General features: G+C 47.2%; 1 protein-coding gene across 2 annotated transcripts in view; it reads right to left on the bottom strand.

Moving 5' to 3' along the window:
- The window catches only part of NT5DC3 (5'-nucleotidase domain containing 3), a 96,726-nt gene extending 83,577 nt beyond the window's left edge, over positions 1–13,149 (bottom strand). The window contains exon 1 of one of the 2 annotated variants that reach the window (XM_073575157.1): positions 12,801–13,149. In XM_073575157.1, the coding sequence (XP_073431258.1) occupies positions 12,801–12,993 (193 nt within the window). In that variant the 5' untranslated portion in view covers positions 12,994–13,149. The remainder of the gene's footprint in view (positions 1–12,800) is intronic. The other variant, XM_073575158.1, reaches the window with a different exon arrangement.
- Positions 13,150–21,097: the final 7,948 nt, after the last annotated feature.

Below are 21,097 nucleotides of genomic sequence, written 5' to 3'. Positions count from 1 at the left end.
TAACAGGGAGAAATGCAAAGTACTACATCTGGGCAATGAAAATGAAAAAAGCATATATAGAATGGGAGGAATAGGGCTAAGTGACAGCACATGTGAAAAAGACTTGGGTATACTAATAGATAACAGACTGAATATGAGTCAACAGTGTGATGCAGCAGCAAAAAAGGCAAATGCAATTCTAGGATGTATTAACAGAAGCATACAGTCTAGATCACGTGAAGTCATTATTTCCCTCTACTCCTCTTTGGTCAGACCTCATCTGGAATATTGTGTCCAGTTTTGGGCACCACATTTTAAAAAAGACATCAACAAACTGGAGCAAGTTCAGAAAAGAACGACCAGAATGGTGACCGGTCTGCAAACCCTGTCTTATGAGGAAAGGTTGCAGGATTTGGGAATGTTTAGTTTGCAAAAGAGAAGACTGAGAGGAGACTTAATAGCTGTCTACAAATATCTAAAGGGCTGTCACATTGTAGAAGGATCATCTTTATTCTCATTTGCACAAGGAAAGACTAGAAGCAATGGGATGAAACTGAATGGGAGGAGACACAGATTAGATATTAGAAAAAACTTTTTGACAGTTAGAGTGATCAATGAGTGGAACAGGCTGCCACGAGAAGTGGTGAGTTCTCCTTCAATGGAAGTCTTCAAACAGAGGCTGGACAGACATCTGACTGGGATGATTTAGCGAATCCTGCTTTGAGCAGGGGGTTGGACCAGATGGCCCAGGAGGTCCCTTCCAACTCTACGATTCTATGATTCTAGTTACATAAGAAAACCATGGATTTCTCTGGAATAAAACATTTGATCGCAGATACCAAGGTACCATATTGCTCAGCTTCCTATGACCTACATGCCCATATAGACGGCTTGTAGGGTTGATCCTGCTGACAGATTCCCTTTAACATTCTGAATGTTAAAGGATTCAAACAATTACAGATTTTCTGGCTGGAATGCAAGTACTTCAGCCCCATCTGTTAAAGGAAAGACAAGAAGGAGAGAAATAAAAAAAAAAAATAAAACCACATTAATGAAGATGGAAAGAGACCAGAGTATGATAATTCTCTATTTATTCACCCCAGTACAGCACACAGTATAAAGTTACATTTATCCACTGTCGCTGATGTGTGAACATGTAGACAGGTACACCTGCACCTCGAGGACTAACCAGCTCTTTATGTTTTCATTAAACAATAGGATTTGTGTCAATATGAAACTTTTGTAATATACTTTATCAGAGGAATTCACTTTTTTCTCCTCATGGACTGATTATTCATTTTCAATATTTGCAATTCATGGGTAAAATCTGCATTCAGTGAAGAAAGGTAGAGATAGAAGATGGCACTTGGTGCTCAAAAGGTTCTATGGAGAACGGTACTTGTGCTTTCAGGTGAAATTGCAGTAAAAGTCTGTCTTCCTCTAGCCCCTAACCGCCATACAATGTTATGAGCACCAATTGTCATCTATCACAGTAATGTGACAATCGGTCTTTAACACTAATAAACATTTACCCATGAATTAAAAGATCAATTCCAAAATCTGAAAATAAAATATCTTGGATATGATATATTACAGGGTTGCTTAGTTTCACATATATTATTCATTTGTGAAATAAATATTAAATTGGCGCTTACTCTATAAGCAAAGAGAAAGAAACGTGTGTATTAAACCAGTGAAGGCATCTGTATATGACTCGGGACAACCTGCATCTAAGTCTCCAACATGACAATCACAGGACGTGTTAATGCTCTAAGGACCTACAGTTAGGTCCATATATATTTGGACAGAGACAACATTTTTCTAATTTTGGTTCTAGACATTACCACAATGAATTTTAAACAAAACAATTCAGATGCAGTTGAAGTTCAGACTTTCAGCTTTCATTTGAGGGTATCCACATTAAAATAGGATGAAGGGTTTAGGAGTTTCAGCTCGTTAACATGCGCCACCCTGTTTTTAAAGGGACCAAAAGTAATTGGACAGATTAAATAATTGTAAATAAAATGTTCATTTATAGTACTTGGTTGAAAACCCTTTGTTGGCAATGACTGCCTGAAGTCTTGAACTCATGGATATCACCAGACGCTGTGTTTCCTCCTTTTTGATGCTCTGCCAGACCTTCACTGCAGTGGTTTTCAGTTGCTGTTTGTTTGTGGGCCTTTCTGTCTGAAGTTTATTAACAAGTGAAATGCATGCTCAATTGCGTTGAGATCAGGTGACTGACTTGGCCATTCAAGAATATTCCACTTCTTTGCTTTAATAAACTCCTGGGTTGCTTTGGCTTTATGTTTTGGGTCATTGTCCATCTGTAGTATGAAATGATGACCAATCAGTTTGGCTACATTTGGCTGGATCTGAGCACACAGTATGGCTCTGAATACCTCAGAATTCATTCGGCTGCTTCTGTCCTGTGTCACATCATCAATAAACACTAGTGACCCAGTGCCACTGGCAGCCATGCATGCCCAAGCCATCACACTGCCTCCGCCATGTTTCACAGATGATGTGGTATGCTTTGTATCATGAGCTGTACCACGCCTTCGCCATGCTTTTCTCTTATCATCATTCTGGTAGAGGTTGATCTTGGTTTCATCTGTCCAAAGAATGTTCTTCCAGAACTGTGCTGGCTTTTTTAGATGTTTTTTAGCAAAGTCCAGTCTAGCCTTTTTCTTCTTGATGCTTATGAGTGGCTTGCACCGTGCAGTGAACCCTCTGTATTTACTTTCATGCAGTCTTCTCTTTATGGTAGATTTGGATATTGATACGCCTACCTCCTGGAGAGTGTTGTTCACTTGGCTGGCTGTTGTGAAGGGGTTTCTCTTCACCAAGGAGACTATTCTGCGATCATCCACCACTGTTGTCTTCCGTGGGCGCCCAGGTCTTTTTGCATTGATGAGTTCACCAGTGCTTTCTTTCTCAGGATGTACCAAACTGTAGATTTTGCCACTCCTAATGTTGTAGCAATTTCTCGGATGGGTTTTTTCTGTTTTTGCAGCTTAAGGTCTCTTGTTTCACCTGCATGGAGAGCTCCTTTGACTGCTTGATTCCTTCACAGCAAAACCTTCCAAATGCAAGCACCACACCTCAAATCAACTCCAGGCCTTTTATCTGCTAAAATTGAGAATTACATAATGAAGGGATTGCCCGCACCTGTCCATGAAATAGCCTTGGAGTCAATTGCCCAATTACATTTGGTCCCTTTAAAAACAGGGTGGCACATGTTAAGGAGCTGAAACTCCTAAACCCTTCATCCAATTTTAATGTGGATACCCTCAAATGAAAGCTGAAAGTCTGAACTTCAACTGCATCTGAATTGTTTTGTTTAAAATTCATTGTGGTAATGTCTAGAACCAAAATTAGAAAAATGCTGTCTCTGTCCAAATATATATGGGCCTAACTGTGCCTCTTGGTATAAGCCAGGATGGCGACCGTCCTTAAAGCCCCTACATGACCTTATTTTACATGGTCTCCTGTGAGGTCAATAGGTGTATTTAAAGCTCTGTGCAACAACCTTACATGGATCAGGGGCATTTCACAAGGAAAAAGTGTAAGTCTGGCTGCACAACTAGTCCTGCATAGTAAATTAATGTTTATACTCTTATCATTACATTTTCAGAAACATTCTAGACAGATATAGACTAAATTGAAACCTATCCATTGAGTCTCTGGTACAGTACACACCGATCTGGAGAATGCTACACCTCAGATCACCTGTCTAAGGTCGGGTTCACATTAGCGTTTCTCTGCGCAACTCCTAAGTGTTTTGGCACTAGTGATGAGCGAACGTGCTCGGGTGTTATCCGGGTATCTGGGCGTGCTCGATTAACGTTAGTGTCCCTGCGGCTGCATGATTCTCGGCTGTTAAGACAGTTGGAGCACATGCGGGGATTGTGTGTTTGTTGGCCAATCCCCGCATGTGTTACAGCCTCGAGACATGCAGTCGCAGGGAATCGAACATATTACTCCAGCACACCCAGATATTCAGATAACATCGGAGCACGAATAATAATATATCTACAACCAATCTTTATTTATATAGCGCCAACATATTCCGCATATGGATGGAGATAGTGATTGGGCTACACACACAGTTACACATAAAATGACTGATTGAGGAACGTGGTAGGCTGCTCTGAACAAGTGTGTTTAGAGGGAGCGCCTAAAACAATGCAAATTGTGGATAGTCCTAATTTCTCGGGGTAGAGCATTGCAGAGGACTGGCGCAGCACGGGAGAAGTCTTGACGTGAGTGGGAGGTGCGGATTAGTGCAGAGGTTAGTCGAAATTTGTTTGCAGAGAGCAGCGGTCGGTGAGGCCGATAGGCAGAAATGAGGGAGGAGATGTAGGTGGGTGCTGCACTGTGGAGAGCGTTGTGGGTGAGAACAAGTACTTTGAATTGGATCCTATAACGAATGGGCAGCCAATGTAAGGACTGGCGAAGAGTGGACGCGTCCGAGTACCGATTAGCCAGATGGATGACCCTGGTTGCTGCTTCATGGATGGACTGTAGAGGGGAAAGTCGAGTGAGGGAGAGGACAATTAATAGAGCGTTGCAGTAGTCCAGGCGAGGGGGGATCATGGCGACAGTGAGAGTTTTTGTTGTTTCCATGGTGAGAAAAGGGCGGATTCTGGAGATATTCTTTAGGTGTAAGCGGCAAGAGCAGGCAAGAGATTGTATATGGGAGGTGAAGGACAGATTGGTGTCAAACATAGCACCCAGACAGCAAGCCTGCTGCCAGGGTGTAATTATGATGCCACCCACGGAGAGGGAAATGTCAGATTTAGGGAGGTTAGTAGACGGCGGGAGCAGAAGAAGTTCAGTTTTTGAGAGGTTGAGTTTCAGAGAGAGCGGACATGATGTTGGAGACTGCGGATAGACAGTTACTGGCGTTCTGAAGTACAGCGGGGGTAAGGTCAGGGGATGACGTGTATAGTTGTGTGTCATCAGCATAATGATGGTACTGAAAGCCAAATCTGCTGATGGTCTGTCCAATTGGGGCCGTATAGAGAGAGAAGAGAAGGGGGCCAAGGACTGAGCCCTGAGATACCCCGACAGCGAGTGGAAGAGGAGATGACGTGGAGCCAACGAACAACACACTGAAGGAGTGGTCAGAAACATAGAAAGAACCAGGAGAAAGCAGCATCCTTAATGCCTAGTGACTGGAGCCTAGAGGGTAGGAGACGGTGGTCAACAGTGTCGAAAGCTGCAGAAAGATCGAGAAGAATAAGCAGAGAGTGGTCAACGTTACATTTTGTTGTCAGAAGGTCACTGGTAACTTTAATGAGTGCAGTTTCTGTCAAATGTAGGGGTCGAAAGCCGGACTGTGAAGGATCTAGGAGGGAGGGAGTGGAGAGGTAATGGGTAAGGTGGGAGTAGACTAAGAGCTCCAAGAGTTTAGAGATGAAGGGGAGATTGGAGACCGCTCTGTAGTTGTTTGTGCAGGATGGGTCGAGAGCGGGTTTCTTTAGTAATGGAGTAACGATAGAGTGTTTGAAGGAGGATGGGAAAATGCCCGAGGAGAGGGAGAGATTAAAGATTGTAGTTAGACGAGTTGTGACGACTGGAGGAGATGTGAGGGAATGGGGTAGGTAGTGCATGTAGTCGGACGAGAAGAAGAGAGGAGTCTGGAAAACTTCTTCTGTGATGGGGTCAAATGTGGCAGTGAGCCAGGGGAAATGCAGGAAGGGACGGGAGTCACCTGGTGGCTGGGAGCGGAATTCCTGACGGATATTATCTATTTTTTCTATAAAGTGTCATCAGCCCAAATGTATACTTGGCACATTCCCTCACACATATCTATAGAGCCCAAGGCCCTGGGTGTTTACCAAGGCAGCGTCCCTTATGCATTTACTGGGTTGGTGTGTGATTACTGATTACATATTTTAACTGTATAGAAAAATGTAGTATGCCGACATTTTCTACCCAGAGATAAAGTTAAATTGTCATATCCTTCGATGCTTACATCCGGAAAGACATGAAGGCAACATCAATTAAAAAGGATATATAGCATATGTATACTTTTTTTTAACAATGGGAATCAAAATGTGACTGTACAGTGAGGTTGGAGCCGTCCATCATAAGTACACAGAATATTTTCAATGTATACGTCTGAATGTGAAAAATAATATACCATATACATGATATTAATACACAGGTTGTGCAGCCATGTGCCAGAAGCTAGAATACATCTTCTGAGTTACGGACATAGAAACACTCATAAAAAGGAGATTTCTAAGTAAGCTGGAGTGTGTGCGACGAGCAACTAGAACTCCTGTATACAAGTTATTACAATAAACTGAAGACAGTTTTCTAATATTTTATTTATTGACACATTATTATCTATGTACTATGAACGGGAACCGAAGCACAACGCAGCGGAGTTGCCTGTGGTAAAAAAGTGAGCAATCTATTTCAGGTGGGAAATTTCCTCTGCTCTCCATCTGCAGAAACCAGTACAATAGGGTGCAGGTTAGAGCAAAGAATCACAGCCAATCCACCTGTGGCCTACAATACCATTGTGACGTCAGCCTGGCACCATTGTAGGGGCACTGTGTAGCTGGTACTGAAAGGGGGAAAGATGGGGATGTCTCGGTTTTAAGCAATGAAATGTGTCATGCTGAAAATGGTATCTGCCAGCAGGAGGCGCTGATCACATTATACATCTTTGAGTCCAGTGGGCGGTCCCACAATGATTGACAGTCTTCCCTCTATGACTGGCATATCTCTGCAAGCACCGCCCACCGGACTCGTATACATAAACACCAAGATTAACTGACTATATACAAGCTCGATTAGATCTTTTCTCACAATCCTGTATTATCATTCTGCTCAGCTTCTTCTCTATACCATGCAGCCCACAGATCGGACGTGGCAGGTTCACTTTAAGGATCAGTGTAGACAAAACTGTCACTGGGTTACTAGGGAAGATCACGACTGGTGACTGGATTCCGAAAACATAACAGGATGCAGTGCATTAGTTTTACCCAGATTGCTCATTTAGGGCATGCTCACACTTTTCAGTATTTGGTCAGTTTTTACCTCCGTGTTGGTAGATAAAAATCAGGAACAAAGCATTAAAAAAAAAAAAAAAATCCAGAAATGGTGTTGTGTTTCTATACCTTTCCTCTGATTGTTCCTCTCCTGGATTTGGCTTACAGATACTGATAGAAAATACTGACCGCGTGAATGTGGACTTATTGTTTTACATCCCAGCCTACTGACATTTTGGGGTCCTGCCCCTAGATCGCCCCAATCTTTAAAGGGACGGGAATGTCAGCCAAGCTGTGCAGAACTATAACACAGCCCAAAGGAAGAGCAAGATCTAGTAGTAATACCCATGTAACAGAGGGCATATATCTGACGTGCCACCTGGGACACTGTATAGTGATCACTGGGGGTCCGAGTGCTACAGAAATGGCTGGGCATATATATATCTGATGTGTTGTCTGGGGGGCACTGTATAGTGATCACTGAGGGTCCGAGTGGTACAGAAATGGCTGGTCATATATCTGATGGGCCATTTGGGGCACTGTATAGTGATCGCTGGGGGTCTGAGTGGTATAGAAATGGCTGGTCATATATCTGATGGGCCATTTGGGGCATTGTATAGTGATCGCTGGGGATCCGAGTGGTACAGAAATGGCTGGGCATATATCTGGTGTGCCATCTGGGGCACTGTATAGTGATCGCTGGGGTCCGAGTGGTACAGAAATGGCTGGGCATATATCTGGTGTGCCATCTGGGGCACTGTATAGTGATCGCTGGGGTCCGAGTGGTACAGAAACAGCTGGGCATACATCTGATGGGCCATTTGGGGCACTGTATAGTGATCGCTGGGGGTCAGAGTGGTAGAGAAATGACTGGGCATATATCGAATGTGCCATTTGGGGCACTGTATAGTGATCGCTGGGGGTCCGAGTGGTACACAAATGGCTGGGCATATATCTGGTGTGCCATCTGGGGCACTGTATAGTGATCGCTGGGGGTCCGAGTGGTACAGAAATGGCTGGGCATATATCTGGTGTGCCATCTGGGGCACTGTATAGTAATCACTGGGGTCCGTGTGGTACAGAAATGGCTGGACATATATATATATATATATATATATCTGATGTGTTGGCTGGGGGCACTGTATAGTGATCACTGAGGGTCCGAGTGGTACAGAAATGGCTGGGCATATATCTGGTGTGCCATCTGGGGCACTATATAGTGATCGCTGGGGGTCCGAGCGGTACAGAAATGGCTGGGCATATATCTGATGGGCCATTTGGGGCACTGTATAGTAATCGCTGGGGTCCGAGTGGTATAGAAACAGCTGGGCATACATCTGATGGGCCATTTGGGGCACTGTATAGTGATCGCTGGGGGTCCGAGTGGTAGAGAAATGGCTGGGCATATATCTGATGGGCCATTTGGGGCACTGTATAGTGATCACAGGGGGTCAGAGTGGTAGAGAAATGGCTGGGCATATATCTGATGGGCCATTTGGGGCACTGTATAGTGATCGCTGGGGGTCCGAGTGGTACAGAAATGGCTGGGCATATATTTGATGTGCCATTTTGGGCACTGTACAGTGATCGCTGGGGGTCCGAGTGGTACAGAAATGGCTGGGCATATATCTGATGTGTCATTTGGGTCACTGTACAGTGATCGCTGGGGGTCCGAGTGGTACAGAAATGGCTGGGCATATAGCTGATGGGCCATTTGGGGAACTGTATAGTGATCGCTGGGGGTCCGAGTGGTACACAAATGGCTGGGCATACATCTGATGGGCCATTTGGGGCACTGTATAGTGATCCCTGGGGGTCCGAGTGGCAGAGAAATGACTGGGCATATATCTGATGGGCCATTTGGGGCACTGTATAGTGATTGCTGGGTGTCCGAGTGGTACAGAAATGGCTGGGCATATATCTGATGGGCCATTTGGGGCACTGTATAGTGATCGCTGGGGGTCCGAGTGGTAGAGAAATGGCTGGGCATATATCTGATGGGCCATTTGGGGCACTGTACAGTGATCGCTGGGGGTCCGAGTGGTACAGAAATGGCTGGGCATATATCTGATGGGCCATTTGGGGCACTGTACAGTGATCGCTGGGGGTCCGAGTGGTACAGAAATGGGCTGGGCATATATCTGATGGGCCATTTGGGGCACTGTACAGTGATCGCGGGGGGTCCGAGTGGTAGAGAAATGGCTGGGCATATATCTAATTGGCCATTTGGGGCACTGTATAGTGATCGCTGGGGGTCCGAGTGGTACAGAAATGGCTGGGCATATATCTGATGGGCCATTTGGGGCACTGTACAGTGATCGCGGGGGGGGTCCGAGTGGTACAGAAATGGCTGGGCATATATCTGATGGGCCATTTGGGGCACTGTACAGTGATCGCTGGGGGTCCGAGTAGTACAGAAATGGCTGGGCATATATCTGATGGGCCATTTGGGGCACTGTACAGTGATCGCGGGGAGGGTCCGAGTGGTACAGAAATGGCTGGGCATATATCTGATGGGCCATTTGGGGCACTGTACAGTGATCGCTGGGGGTCCGAGTAGTACAGAAATGGCTGGGCATATATCTGATGGGCCATTTGGGGCACTGTATAGTGATCGCGGGGGGTCCAAGTGGTACAGAAATGGCTGGGCATATATCTAATGGGCCATTTGGGGCACTGTATATTGATCGCTGGGGGTCTGAGTGGTACAGAAATGGCTGGGCATATATCTGATGGGCCATTTGGGGCACTGCATAGTGATCGCGGGGGGTCCGAGTGGTAGAGAAATGGCTGGGCATATATCTGATGGGCCATTTAGGGCACTGTACAGTGATCGCGGGGGGGGGACCGAGTGGAACAGAAATGGCTGGGCATATATCTGATGGGCCATTTGGGGCACTGTATAGTGATCGCTGGGGGTCCGAGTGGTACAGACATGGCTGGGCATATATCTAATGGGCCATTTGAGGCACTGTATAGTGATCGCTGGGGGTCCGAGTGGTACAGAAATGGCTGGGCATATATCTGATGGGCCATTTGGGGCACTGTATAGTGATCGCTGGGGGTCCGAGTGGTAGAGAAATGACTGGGCATATATCTGATGGGCCATTTGGGGCACTGTATAGTGATCGCTGAGGGTCCGAGTGGTACAGAAATGGCTGGGCATATATCTAATGGGCCATTTGGGGCACTGTATAGTGATCGCTGGGGGTCCGAGTGGTACAGAAATGGCTGGGCATATATCTAATGGGCCATTTGGGGCACTGTATAGTGATCGCTGGGGGTCCGAGTGATACAGAAATGGCTGGGCATATATCTGATGGGCCATTTGGGGCACTGTATAGTGATCGCTGGGGGTCCGAGTGGTAGAGAAATGACTGGGCATATATCTGATGGGCCATTTGGGGCACTGTATAGTGATCGCTGGGGGTCCGAGTGGTACAGAAATGGCTGGGCATATATCTGATGGGCCATTTGGGGCACTGTATAGTGATCGCTGGGGGTCCGAGTGGTAGAGAAATGGCTGGGCATATATCTGATGGGCCATTTGGGGCACTGTATAGTGATCGCTGGGGGTCCGAGTGGTACAGAAATGGCTGGGCATATATCTGATAGGCCATTTGGGGCACTGTATAGTGATCGCTGGGGGTCCGAGTGGTACAGAAATGGCTGGGCATATATCTGATGGGCCATTTGGAGCACTGTATAGTGATCGCTGGGGGTCTGAGTGTTAGAGAAATGGCTGGGCATATATCTGATGGGCCATTTGGGGCACTGTATAGTGATCGCTGGGGGTCCGAGTAGTACAGAAATGGCTGGGCATATATCTAATGGGCCATTTGGGGCACTGTATAGTGATCGCTGGGGGTCCGAGTGGTACAGAAATGGCGAGGCATATATCTAATGGGCCATTTGGGGCACTGTATAGTGATCGCTGGGGGTCCGAGTGGTACAGAAATGGCTGGGCATATATCTGATGGGCCATTTGGAGCACTGTATAGTGATCGCTGGGGGTCCGAGTGGTACAGAAATGGCTGGGCATATATCTGATGGGCCATTTGGGGCACTGTATAGTGATCGCTGGGGGTCCGAGTGGTAGAGAAATGGCTGGGCATATATCTGATGGGCCATTTGGAGCACTGTATAGTGATCGCTGGGGGTCCGAGTGTTAGAGAAATGGCTGGGCATATATCTGATGGGCCATTTGGGGCACTGTATAGTGATCGCTGGGGGTCCGAGTGGTACAGAAATGGCTGGGCATATATCTAATGGGCCATTTGGGGCACTGTATAGTGATCGCTGGGGGTCCGAGTGGTAGAGAAATGGCGAGGCATATATCTGATGGGCCATTTGGGGCACTGTATAGTGATCGTTGGGGGTCCGAGTGGTACAGAAATGGCTGGGCATATATCTGATGGGCCATTTGGAGCACTGTATAGTGATCGCTGGGGGTCCGAGTGGTACAGAAATGGCGAGGCATATATCTGATGGGCCATTTGGGGCACTGTATAGTGATCGCTGGGGGTCCGAGTGGTAGAGAAATGGCTGGGCATATATCTGATGGGCCATTTGGGGCACTGTATAGTGATCGCTGGGGGTCCGAGTGGTACAGAAATGGCTGGGCATATATCTGATGGGCCATTTGGGGCACTGTATAGTGATCGCTGGGGGTCCGAGTGGTACAGAAATGGCTGGGCATATATCTGATGGGCCATTTGGGGCACTGTATAGTGATCGCTGGGGGTCCGAGTGGTAGAGAAATGGCGAGGCATATATCTGATGGGCCATTTGGGGCACTGTATAGTGATCGCTGGGGGTCCGAGTGGTACAGAAATGGCTGGGCATATATCTGATGGGCCATTTGGGGCACTGTATAGTGATCGCTGGGGGTCCGAGTGGTAGAGAAATGGCTGGGCATATATCTGATGGGCCATTTGGGGCACTGTATAGTGATCGCTGGGGGTCCGAGTGGTACAGAAATGGCTGGGCATATATCTGATGGGCCATTTGGGGCACTGTATAGTGATCGCTGGGGGTCCGAGTGGTACAGAAATGGCTGGGCATATATCTGATGGGCCATTTGGGGCACTGTATAGTGATCGCTGGGGGTCCGAGTGGTAGAGAAATGGCGAGGCATATATCTGATGGGCCATTTGGGGCACTGTATAGTGATCGCTGGGGGTCCGAGTGGTACAGAAATGGCTGGGCATATATCTGATGGGCCATTTGGGGCACTGTATAGTGATCGCTGGGGGTCCGAGTGGTAGAGAAATGGCTGGGCATATATCTGATGGGCCATTTGGGGCACTGTATAGTGATCGCTGGGGGTCCGAGTGGTACAGAAATGGCTGGGCATATATCTGATGGGCCATTTGGGGCACTGTACAGTGATCGCGGGGGTCCGAGTGGTACAGAAATGGCTGGGCATATATCTGATGGGCCATTTGGGGCACTGTATAGTGATCGCTGGGGGTCCGAGTGGTAGAGAAATGGCTGGGCATATATCTGATGGGCCATTTGGGGCACTGTATAGTGATCGCTGGGGGTCCGAGTGGTACAGAAATGGCTGGGCATATATCTGATGGGCCATTTGGGGCACTGTACAGTGATCGCGGGGGTCCGAGTGGTACAGAAATGGCCGCTAATACTGTATGCACCATCAGTTTCATGCCTGTGGTGTGGAAACTTTCCACAAGTCACCCTCGGTGCCAGCGTCAGCTGGTGATTAGATATATGGGGGAAAAGATGGCAGAACTGCACTGGTCACTCTGCCATGAGCACACACATACCAGCACAGGCACTCACTCTCACCGTTGATGCCCCTCCTCGCCTCGCTGTAGTGCGCACTCAGATACCTCTTCATGTCGCCGTCCTCCGGGCCGCTGGAAGACAGGTGCCGCAGCCAGCCATTCCGGCCCCGGAGCGGAGGTCCGGGGCTCCCTGCCACCCTCCTCCCCAGGGCCAAGCGCCGGCAGCCTCCTAGAAAAGCCCGAGCCGGAGCCATGTCTGGGCTGTGTGAGGAGCGCGGCGCCTCTATATAGGAGGCCGGTCACTTCCTAGTGACGCCACTGAGGACAAGGCGGCCCCGGGGAAGCCGGCAGGGAGGGCGGCGGCACCTCAAGGGGCACTCAGCGTGCGCCAGCACATCTCTGGCGTTATGTGTGGAAATGGCATCATATTATCACCTCCCATTTCTCCGTCATCAATGTACAGTTTTGGTGCATATCGTTCTGTCAGGCTTCTAATATCCAAACATGCTAAGGCCGTGTTCACAAACTGCGTTTTTTTGCCACATGTTACGAAAATCATAGCGACAAAAAAATGCACATTAAAAAAACACACAAAAAAGGCAAGTGATCTAATTTACTTACTAGAAATGGACCAGGAAATCTGCAACATCAAACCCCAAAAGCTCATTGAGTTTTATGCTGTGTATTTAAGAAAAAATGCTAATAAAGCTATTGATTTGACGAGGAGGCAGATGAGCAGCACCCGACCATGGCCACTATACAGCGGACAGTGCTGTGAAGAGCTGATCGTCAGGGTGTCACATCCCAACCAAGCAGATATTGATTATTCAATGTACTTTTTTGTTTTTTTCACTGGGAATGAGGAAAGCAGTACAATAAACAATGACAAAATGATAAACAAGTATATTACTTACCGGTAATGTGTTTTTTCGGAACCCATGACAGCTACAACGAGAGAGGGGATCCGCCCTTCAAGGACAGGAAACCTTCAAGATAAAACGGGCGGCTCCTCTCCGCATCAGTGGATTACAGAGCATGAGGACCTCCTATAGTTAGTGTACACACATCTAGATCATTCTAACCACATAGAACAAAAGAACCCACCAACCAGAAGGGGCAATTCTTAGTAACCAGTGGGAACATAAGGGTGCTGTCATGGGTTCCGAAAAAAATAAAACACGTTACTGGTAAGTAATATATGTGGTTTCTGTCACACATGACCGCACATACAATAGAATTACAGAACCCTTCTCCATAGATAGACACACTGGAACTTCAGTCTTCTATGTATTCTCGATTGCTAAATGAACACTTTCTGAATGAATCATTTTTTGGTGGCTTCCATCTAATATATAAAGCTCAAGTGTGTGTATGTATGTGTGTGTATGTCCGGGATAGGCATCCGCACCGTCGCAGCTACAGCCACAAAATTTGGCACAGTCACACGTCTGGACCCCGAGAGCGTCCTAGACTATGTTGTGAGGCGAAATTTTAACCCCGCGCATTCCAATTCACCAAACAATTTTGCCCCTATCTACATAATGGGGAAAAAGTGTGTGTGTATCAAGCCCCGCCCCTCATTGATGTCATAATGGTTGCCATGGCGACGCTGATGTCATAGGTTGCAAGCCCCGCCGCTCATTATGATGTCATAATGGTTGACTATGGGATGGAGGATGTGTGATGGGTATATGGGCACTAGACTATGGGATGGAGGATATGTATGACGGGTATATGGGCACGGGACTATAGCATGGAGGATGTGTGATGGGTATATGGGCATGGGACTATGGGATGGAGGATATGTATGATGGGTATATGGGCACAGGACTATGGGATGGAGGATATGTATGATGGGTATATGTGCACGCGACTATGGGATGGAGGATGTGTGATGGGTATATGGGCACTGGACTATGGGATGGAGGATCTGTGATGGGTATATGGGCAATGGACTATGGGATGGCGGATATGTATGATGGGTATATGTGCACGCGACTATGGGATGGAGGATGTGTGATGGGTATATGGGCACTGGACTATGGGATGGAGGATCTGTGATGGGTATATGGGCACTGGACTATGGGATGGCGGATATGTATGATGGGTATATGGGCACAGGACTATGGGATGGCGAATATGTATGACGGGTATATGGGCACGGGACTATGGGATGGAGGATGTGTGATGGGTATATGGGCACTGGACTATGGGATGGAGGATCTGTGATGGGTATATGGGCACGGGACTATGGGATGGAGGATATGTATGATGGGTATATGTGAACGGGACTATGGGATGGAGGATATGTATAATGGGTATATGGGCACGGGACTAAGGGATGGAGGATATGTATGATGGGTATATGGGCATGGGATTATGAGATGAAGGATGTGTGATGGGTATATGGGCACTCGACTATGGGATGGCGAATATGTATGATGGGTATATGGGCACGGGACTATGGGATGGAGGATGTGTGATGGGTATATGGGCATGGGACTATGGGATGGAGGATGTGTGATGGGTATATGGGCACTAGACTATGGGATGGAGGATATGTATGACGGGTATATGGGCACGGGACTATAGCATGGAGGATGTGTGATGGGTATATGGGCATGGGACTATGGGGTGGAGGATATGTATGATGGGTATATGGGCACAGGACTATGGGATGGAGGATATGTATGATGGGTATATGTGCACGCGACTATGGGATGGAGGATGTGTGATGGGTATATGGGCACTGGACTATGGGATGGAGGATCTGTGATGGGTATATGGGCACTGGACTATGGGATGGCGAATATGTATGACGGGTATATGGGCACGGGACTATGGGATGGAGGATGTGTGATGGGTATATGGGCACTGGACTATGGGATGGAGGATATGTATGATGGGTATATGTGCACAGGACTATGGGATGGAGGATATGTATAATGGGTATATGGGCACGGGACTAAGGGATGGAGGATATGTATGATGGGTAGCACGGTGGCTCAGTGGTTAGCGCTGCAGCCTTGCAGCGCTGGGGTCCTGGGTTCGAATCCCACCAAGGACAACATCTGCAAGGAGTTTGTATGTTCTCCCCGTGTTTGCGTGGGTTTCCTCCGGGTACTCCGGTTTCCTCCCACACTCCAAAGACATTGGAATTTAGATTGTGAGCCCCCATCGGGGACAGTGATGAAAATGTGTGCAAACTGTAAAGCGCTGCGGAATATGTTAGCGCTATATAAAAATAAAGATTATTATTATTATTATGGGCATGGGACTATGAGATGGCGAATATGTATGATGGGTATATGGGTACGGGACTATGGGATGGAGGATGTGTGATGGGTATATGGGCATGGGACTATGGGATGGAGGATGTGTGATGGGTATACGGGCACGGGCTTATGGGATCGTGGATATGTATGATGGGTATATGGGCACGGGACTATGGGATGGAGGATAATTATAATTTGCTATAACTAACCACAGTTAGTTACTATGCCCGGGCAGCGCCGGGCTCTTCAGCTAGTTATTAATAAATATACATGATCCGTCTGATGAAGGTCAAGGCAATGACCGAAACGTCACGTTTTTGGATTATGTTTTCATGAAATAAATTTATTACAAGCAAATTTGACATTTGAATGCCAGACTTTTTTGATTACATTTGATGACATTTGATATAGGGGTTGGTAACCCTTGCCTGAGCACCTACTGTTTTTTATATAACGAGTGACGTGTCAATTTATCTCAAGACGGTTAAATGCAGCCTTGTCGCTTGAGGATGGCATTGTGTATGGGTCCCTGAGAGAAAAGGTCTGGGATTTCTGGATGAATCCAGGGATCTGTGATCGACATCTTCAGCCAGAAGAACCAAGGTCTCTTGGGCCAGAAGGGGGCTAGGAGAACAATTCTTGTCCCCTCCTCTCTGATCTTGCTTAGAACAGACGGAAATAGACATATCGGAGGAAAAGTATACGCAAGGCTGAAGTCCCATTTAATCAAAAAGGCATCTACCACCTGAGGGTTTTCCCTCGGATCCAGTGAATACAACCTTTCTAGTTTGCGGTTTAGCCTGGTTGCGAAAAGATAGATTTCTGGACAACCCCACATGACCACAATCTGATCCAACACTGAATTCTTCAGGTATCACTCTCCCTGTCGCAGCTGGTTGCGGCTCGGGAAATCTGCTTTGATATTGTCCTTCTCTCTGATATGAAGGGCCGATATAACAGGAAGTTTGCTACTGCCAGCACAAATATCCGCTTTGTGATTAAAGGGAACCTGTCAGCAGGATTGTGCACAGTAACCTACAGACAGTGTCAGGTCGGTGCCGTTATACTGAGTAACCCTGCTGTTCTGTTCCCATGTACTATACACTTGTATTGCTCCTGGGTCACTATGACCCGAACATAACAGCAGGGTTAAAATGATACCTCGGTTGATAAAATCCGTCTTGTGGTTGTTGTTTAATCTTTATTTTCAGTTTTGTGTTAATCAGATGTTCATGCCCTAAGGTGGGGATGGCCGCTGCGGCATGTGGTGCTCTGATTAGGTATTCACCTGTATGGCTTCTGACAGGTCACTGATCCCTCACTGACCTGCCCGCTAGTGTGCATAATGAATAAGATAACCATAAGACGGATTTCATCAACCAAGGTATCATTTTAATCAGTATAAAGGCGCCAGCCTGACACTGTCTGTAGGTTACTGGGCACAATCCTGCAGACAGCTTCCCTTTAACATCAGGACTCTGGAGCGAGTACCCCCCTGGTGGTTTATGTATGCACCCTTGACCTGGTTGTCTCAAAGCATTCTCACGTGGGGGCCCTGGACAGTGCATTTTCCACTGCAAGAAGTTCCCACGTGTTTGAGGAGCCCATTTTCTCTTGTTCTGACCAAGTCCCTTGGATTAAATTGTTACACTGATATAGTTTGTACAAAGAAGACGGCACTTGCTGACACACGTAAATTGTTAAGATGCTACTATGCTGTAATGTTTTACTATGAAGCTATAACATAAGGTTCTTTCTAGAAGAATTATGGTAAGAACCTGGCACTCAATTAAAGATACAAACTTATATTTGTATTGGTCAGCGCAATTCACATTAATTATCATGCTTCAGTCAAGACTCTGACCTTCATCAGATAAACTATGTGGAAGAAATAAAACTAAAGACAATCAAAAAGAGTTCATGTATATTTGGGATTAATTGCTGGAATTCCTAGAAATCATGGTACGTACATTAATGGGAAAGTGGTCACCAAATCAAGTTCATCTTTGAGTGCCAAGTTCTTACCCTAAAGGTCCCGTCACACCAAACGATGCACCAGCGATCCCGACAACGATACAACCTGGTCAGGAACACTGGTGCATCGCTACATGATCGCTGGTGAGCTGCCAAACAGGCAGACACACCAGCGATCAGGACCAGCGAGGACGCTGGTATCCAAGGTAAATAGCGGGTAACTAAACGCGCGCATCACTTAGTTACCCGCTGTGTACCTTGGATACCAGCTCCCAGCGCGAGCACGCAGGTATCCAAGGTACACAGCAGGTAACTAAGCGCCGTGCGTGCTTAGTTACCCGCTGTTTACCTTGGATACCAGCTCCCAGCGTCTGCTTACAGCGCTGGAAGCTCGCTGATTGTTGGTCTCCCGCTGCCACACGATGCGCGTTGGCCAGCGGGAGACCAACGATCAAAAAATGGCCCAGGACATTCCTGCACGATCAGCGATACCCGGCGGGGGGGGGTGGTCGCTGATGCGTGCCACACACAGCGAGATCGCTGGTGAGAACGCTGATGCGTCACAACATCAGCAATCTCGCTATGTGTGACGGGCCCCTTACTCTGCATAGGGGGTAGGACCCTACCTGAGCGCCACCATTAGGAGTGCCTAGTTCTACTTGGCACTTTTGTGGATATTTTGCTTGCAAGTCAGCAAGAAGCCTGAAGGTTCTTGTTGCGTACAATGAAGTGAGCAGATAAGCCCATTTCTTGTATCTCGTCTCATGTTCATGGCAGACCTGAAGGCTTTGTTAGACCCCATGCTGCCAAGGCATTTTATCAGCACTTGTTGATCGTGTCGGCCTCTGATGGATTTACAAAGAGACCTCCTTCCCTCTGTAAATCCTATTAGACGCACTTGTCACTACTGTCCATGGTATCTAAAGGGTTAAACAGTGGGCTCATAGCTCCGCTCTGGCTATGCAGCAGGTTGTCAGCCGTATGTCACTACTGACACCCACTGCTGACAGTGCAGGCTCAGCGTCTGAGCCGTCTTCACACTGTACATTTAAGGCGCTGGCACAGATCACTACCCGTGGTAAATTCCAATGATTTCCTTCTTTCCTATTTTTCACACCCTTAGTGTATATTGTCAGAGTGTTTGTGTATATACCCTCCAGGGTAGGGAGCATGTTTTATGCGGTAAACGTATGCCTTTCATTGAATGAATTTTGGTCATGTTATATCTCATTCTCTCAAATCGGGAACTTCTCAGTAATTCTCGAATATCAATTGCTGTGAACTTTTCTGATTTTAGGTTTCCTCGTGTGTCATGTTTATCATGAGACCAATACTGACTGTGCTGCTGTCACAAGCTATGAATGGACGGCCTATATCTGTGCAACTGAACAGCTATATTAAGTATCTGCTATTTCCCACTGCAAAGTTTTAGCCAGGTAACATGAGATTCCTCTTTGCGGTAACACGGGTCCTTCCTAAAGTATCATGTTGCTAGGCAACAACAAGCGTGTCTGACATTAGTCTTTCAAAACAAGTAACTTTTGTATTAGTCAGGTCATCGCTAAAACCACTGGATTATTTTGCCCCCAATTACAGAATTATTTACATAACATTATGTTGCACTGCCATAGTACTGTGATCCACGTACCAGTATTGAATCAAAATGATCATTAGTGAAAAAATGGGCCACGATACTAAAGTGATAGGTAACAACTTCTGATCTGTGGGGATCTGACCGCAGAGACCCGTTTTGATTGGCAGAATAGGGAATTTTTATTCAGTAAGGAGCAGCAAAGCACATGGTTGACAACTTCTATGGGGCTGCTGAGTGTAGCACTTTGCTTTTTCTAGCAGTCCCATACTGAATAAATGGGGATAAAAGCGACCCATTAAGCATAATTACCCATTCTGCCGACCAGTGCTGGTCTCCCACGATCAGTAAGCGCATGTGGATAGGTGATGTCCGGTAAAAACAAGTTTAGCACCATTTTTCTAAAGCTGTCCCCCTATTAGCATGCCCCATAAATGAGAGTGTGGCACCCCTGAGGCTCAGTCGCCACAGAGGTACTGCACCTTCTCCTAAGGTGTAGTGCCCCACCATCCAGGTAAGGTGGGAACTCCTTTCCACACTCCAATACTCGCATCCCACACAACAGGGTAGTTCTGCACAACCACATTGTGGCTCCTTGCTTAGAGAGTAGCAGAGCTCCTTTGGTGGTTCCCTGCTTGGAACACTGGACGTGCTGGGAGGTGGGTAAAGTTAAGATACATAAATGAGTGGGAAAGTGTAGGATGACAAGGTCAGTCTGACAGAAGGTTAGTCGGGTAGGAAGTCACTCGGACAGGAGTGAGGATCCCTGGAAGAAGGGATGGAGGAAGGAGTGCTGCAGCTGCCTCAGTGACCGGAGCCAGCTGGCACGGGAAGGGAAAGGAAGGAGAAAGACGTATAACTGAAACCTAAGCTTCCATAAGAGAGAGAAAGACAAGTACGGAACGAAGGAGTAAGGAGAACAGAGAGGACGTGTGTTGGAAGAGGAACCCTGCCTATAGGTTCTCAGCGCAAAGCCGGGGCCCGGTCCCCGAGGTTGTATGGACATTTATGGTTCTGTAGCAGACACCGGTGGAGTAGTTGGCTGTAAATGCACTACTCCCATCTAAGACTTGTGGCACAACAGCAACTGGATAGAGAGCCGGGACTCAGGAAAAGGGAGTCCCCGAAGCAGGCTACAGTTGTCTGCCGTACAAGTAGAGTTCTTGGGAACATCAGTCAGGAGGAACTCCAGTGTAACTCAGTACTAGGAGATCTTCACACTTTAAGGCACTATAGAGGAGTCGTTCAGAAAGGTATATGTTGGCGGAGTGTTGGAGGGGAGCGTTCCATCTTGCCTGGAGGTTGACTGAGTCTCTGACCCGGAGGACACGGCCCGGAGGCAGGCACCCTTGTGTACCGCAGACTGTGAGTAAAGCTTAGGAACTACAAGCCCCGGTGTCCTCCATTCATTCTTGCACCAACCCGCTCAGCACCGCTACATCTGGGTACCATCCTTTACACCGCCTGCGCCTCTCCTCATCCATTGCAACTACACGGCCCTGGGACTATAGCTTCACC

This window comes from Dendrobates tinctorius, unplaced genomic scaffold (assembly GCF_039654945.1).
Source record: "Dendrobates tinctorius isolate UK_male_01 unplaced genomic scaffold, ASM3965494v1 ptg000043l, whole genome shotgun sequence".
Classification (NCBI taxonomy): domain Eukaryota; kingdom Metazoa; phylum Chordata; class Amphibia; order Anura; family Dendrobatidae; genus Dendrobates; species Dendrobates tinctorius.
The sequence above is the reverse complement of the archived record's forward strand: the minus strand, read 5'-3'. Positions and strand labels throughout refer to the sequence as shown.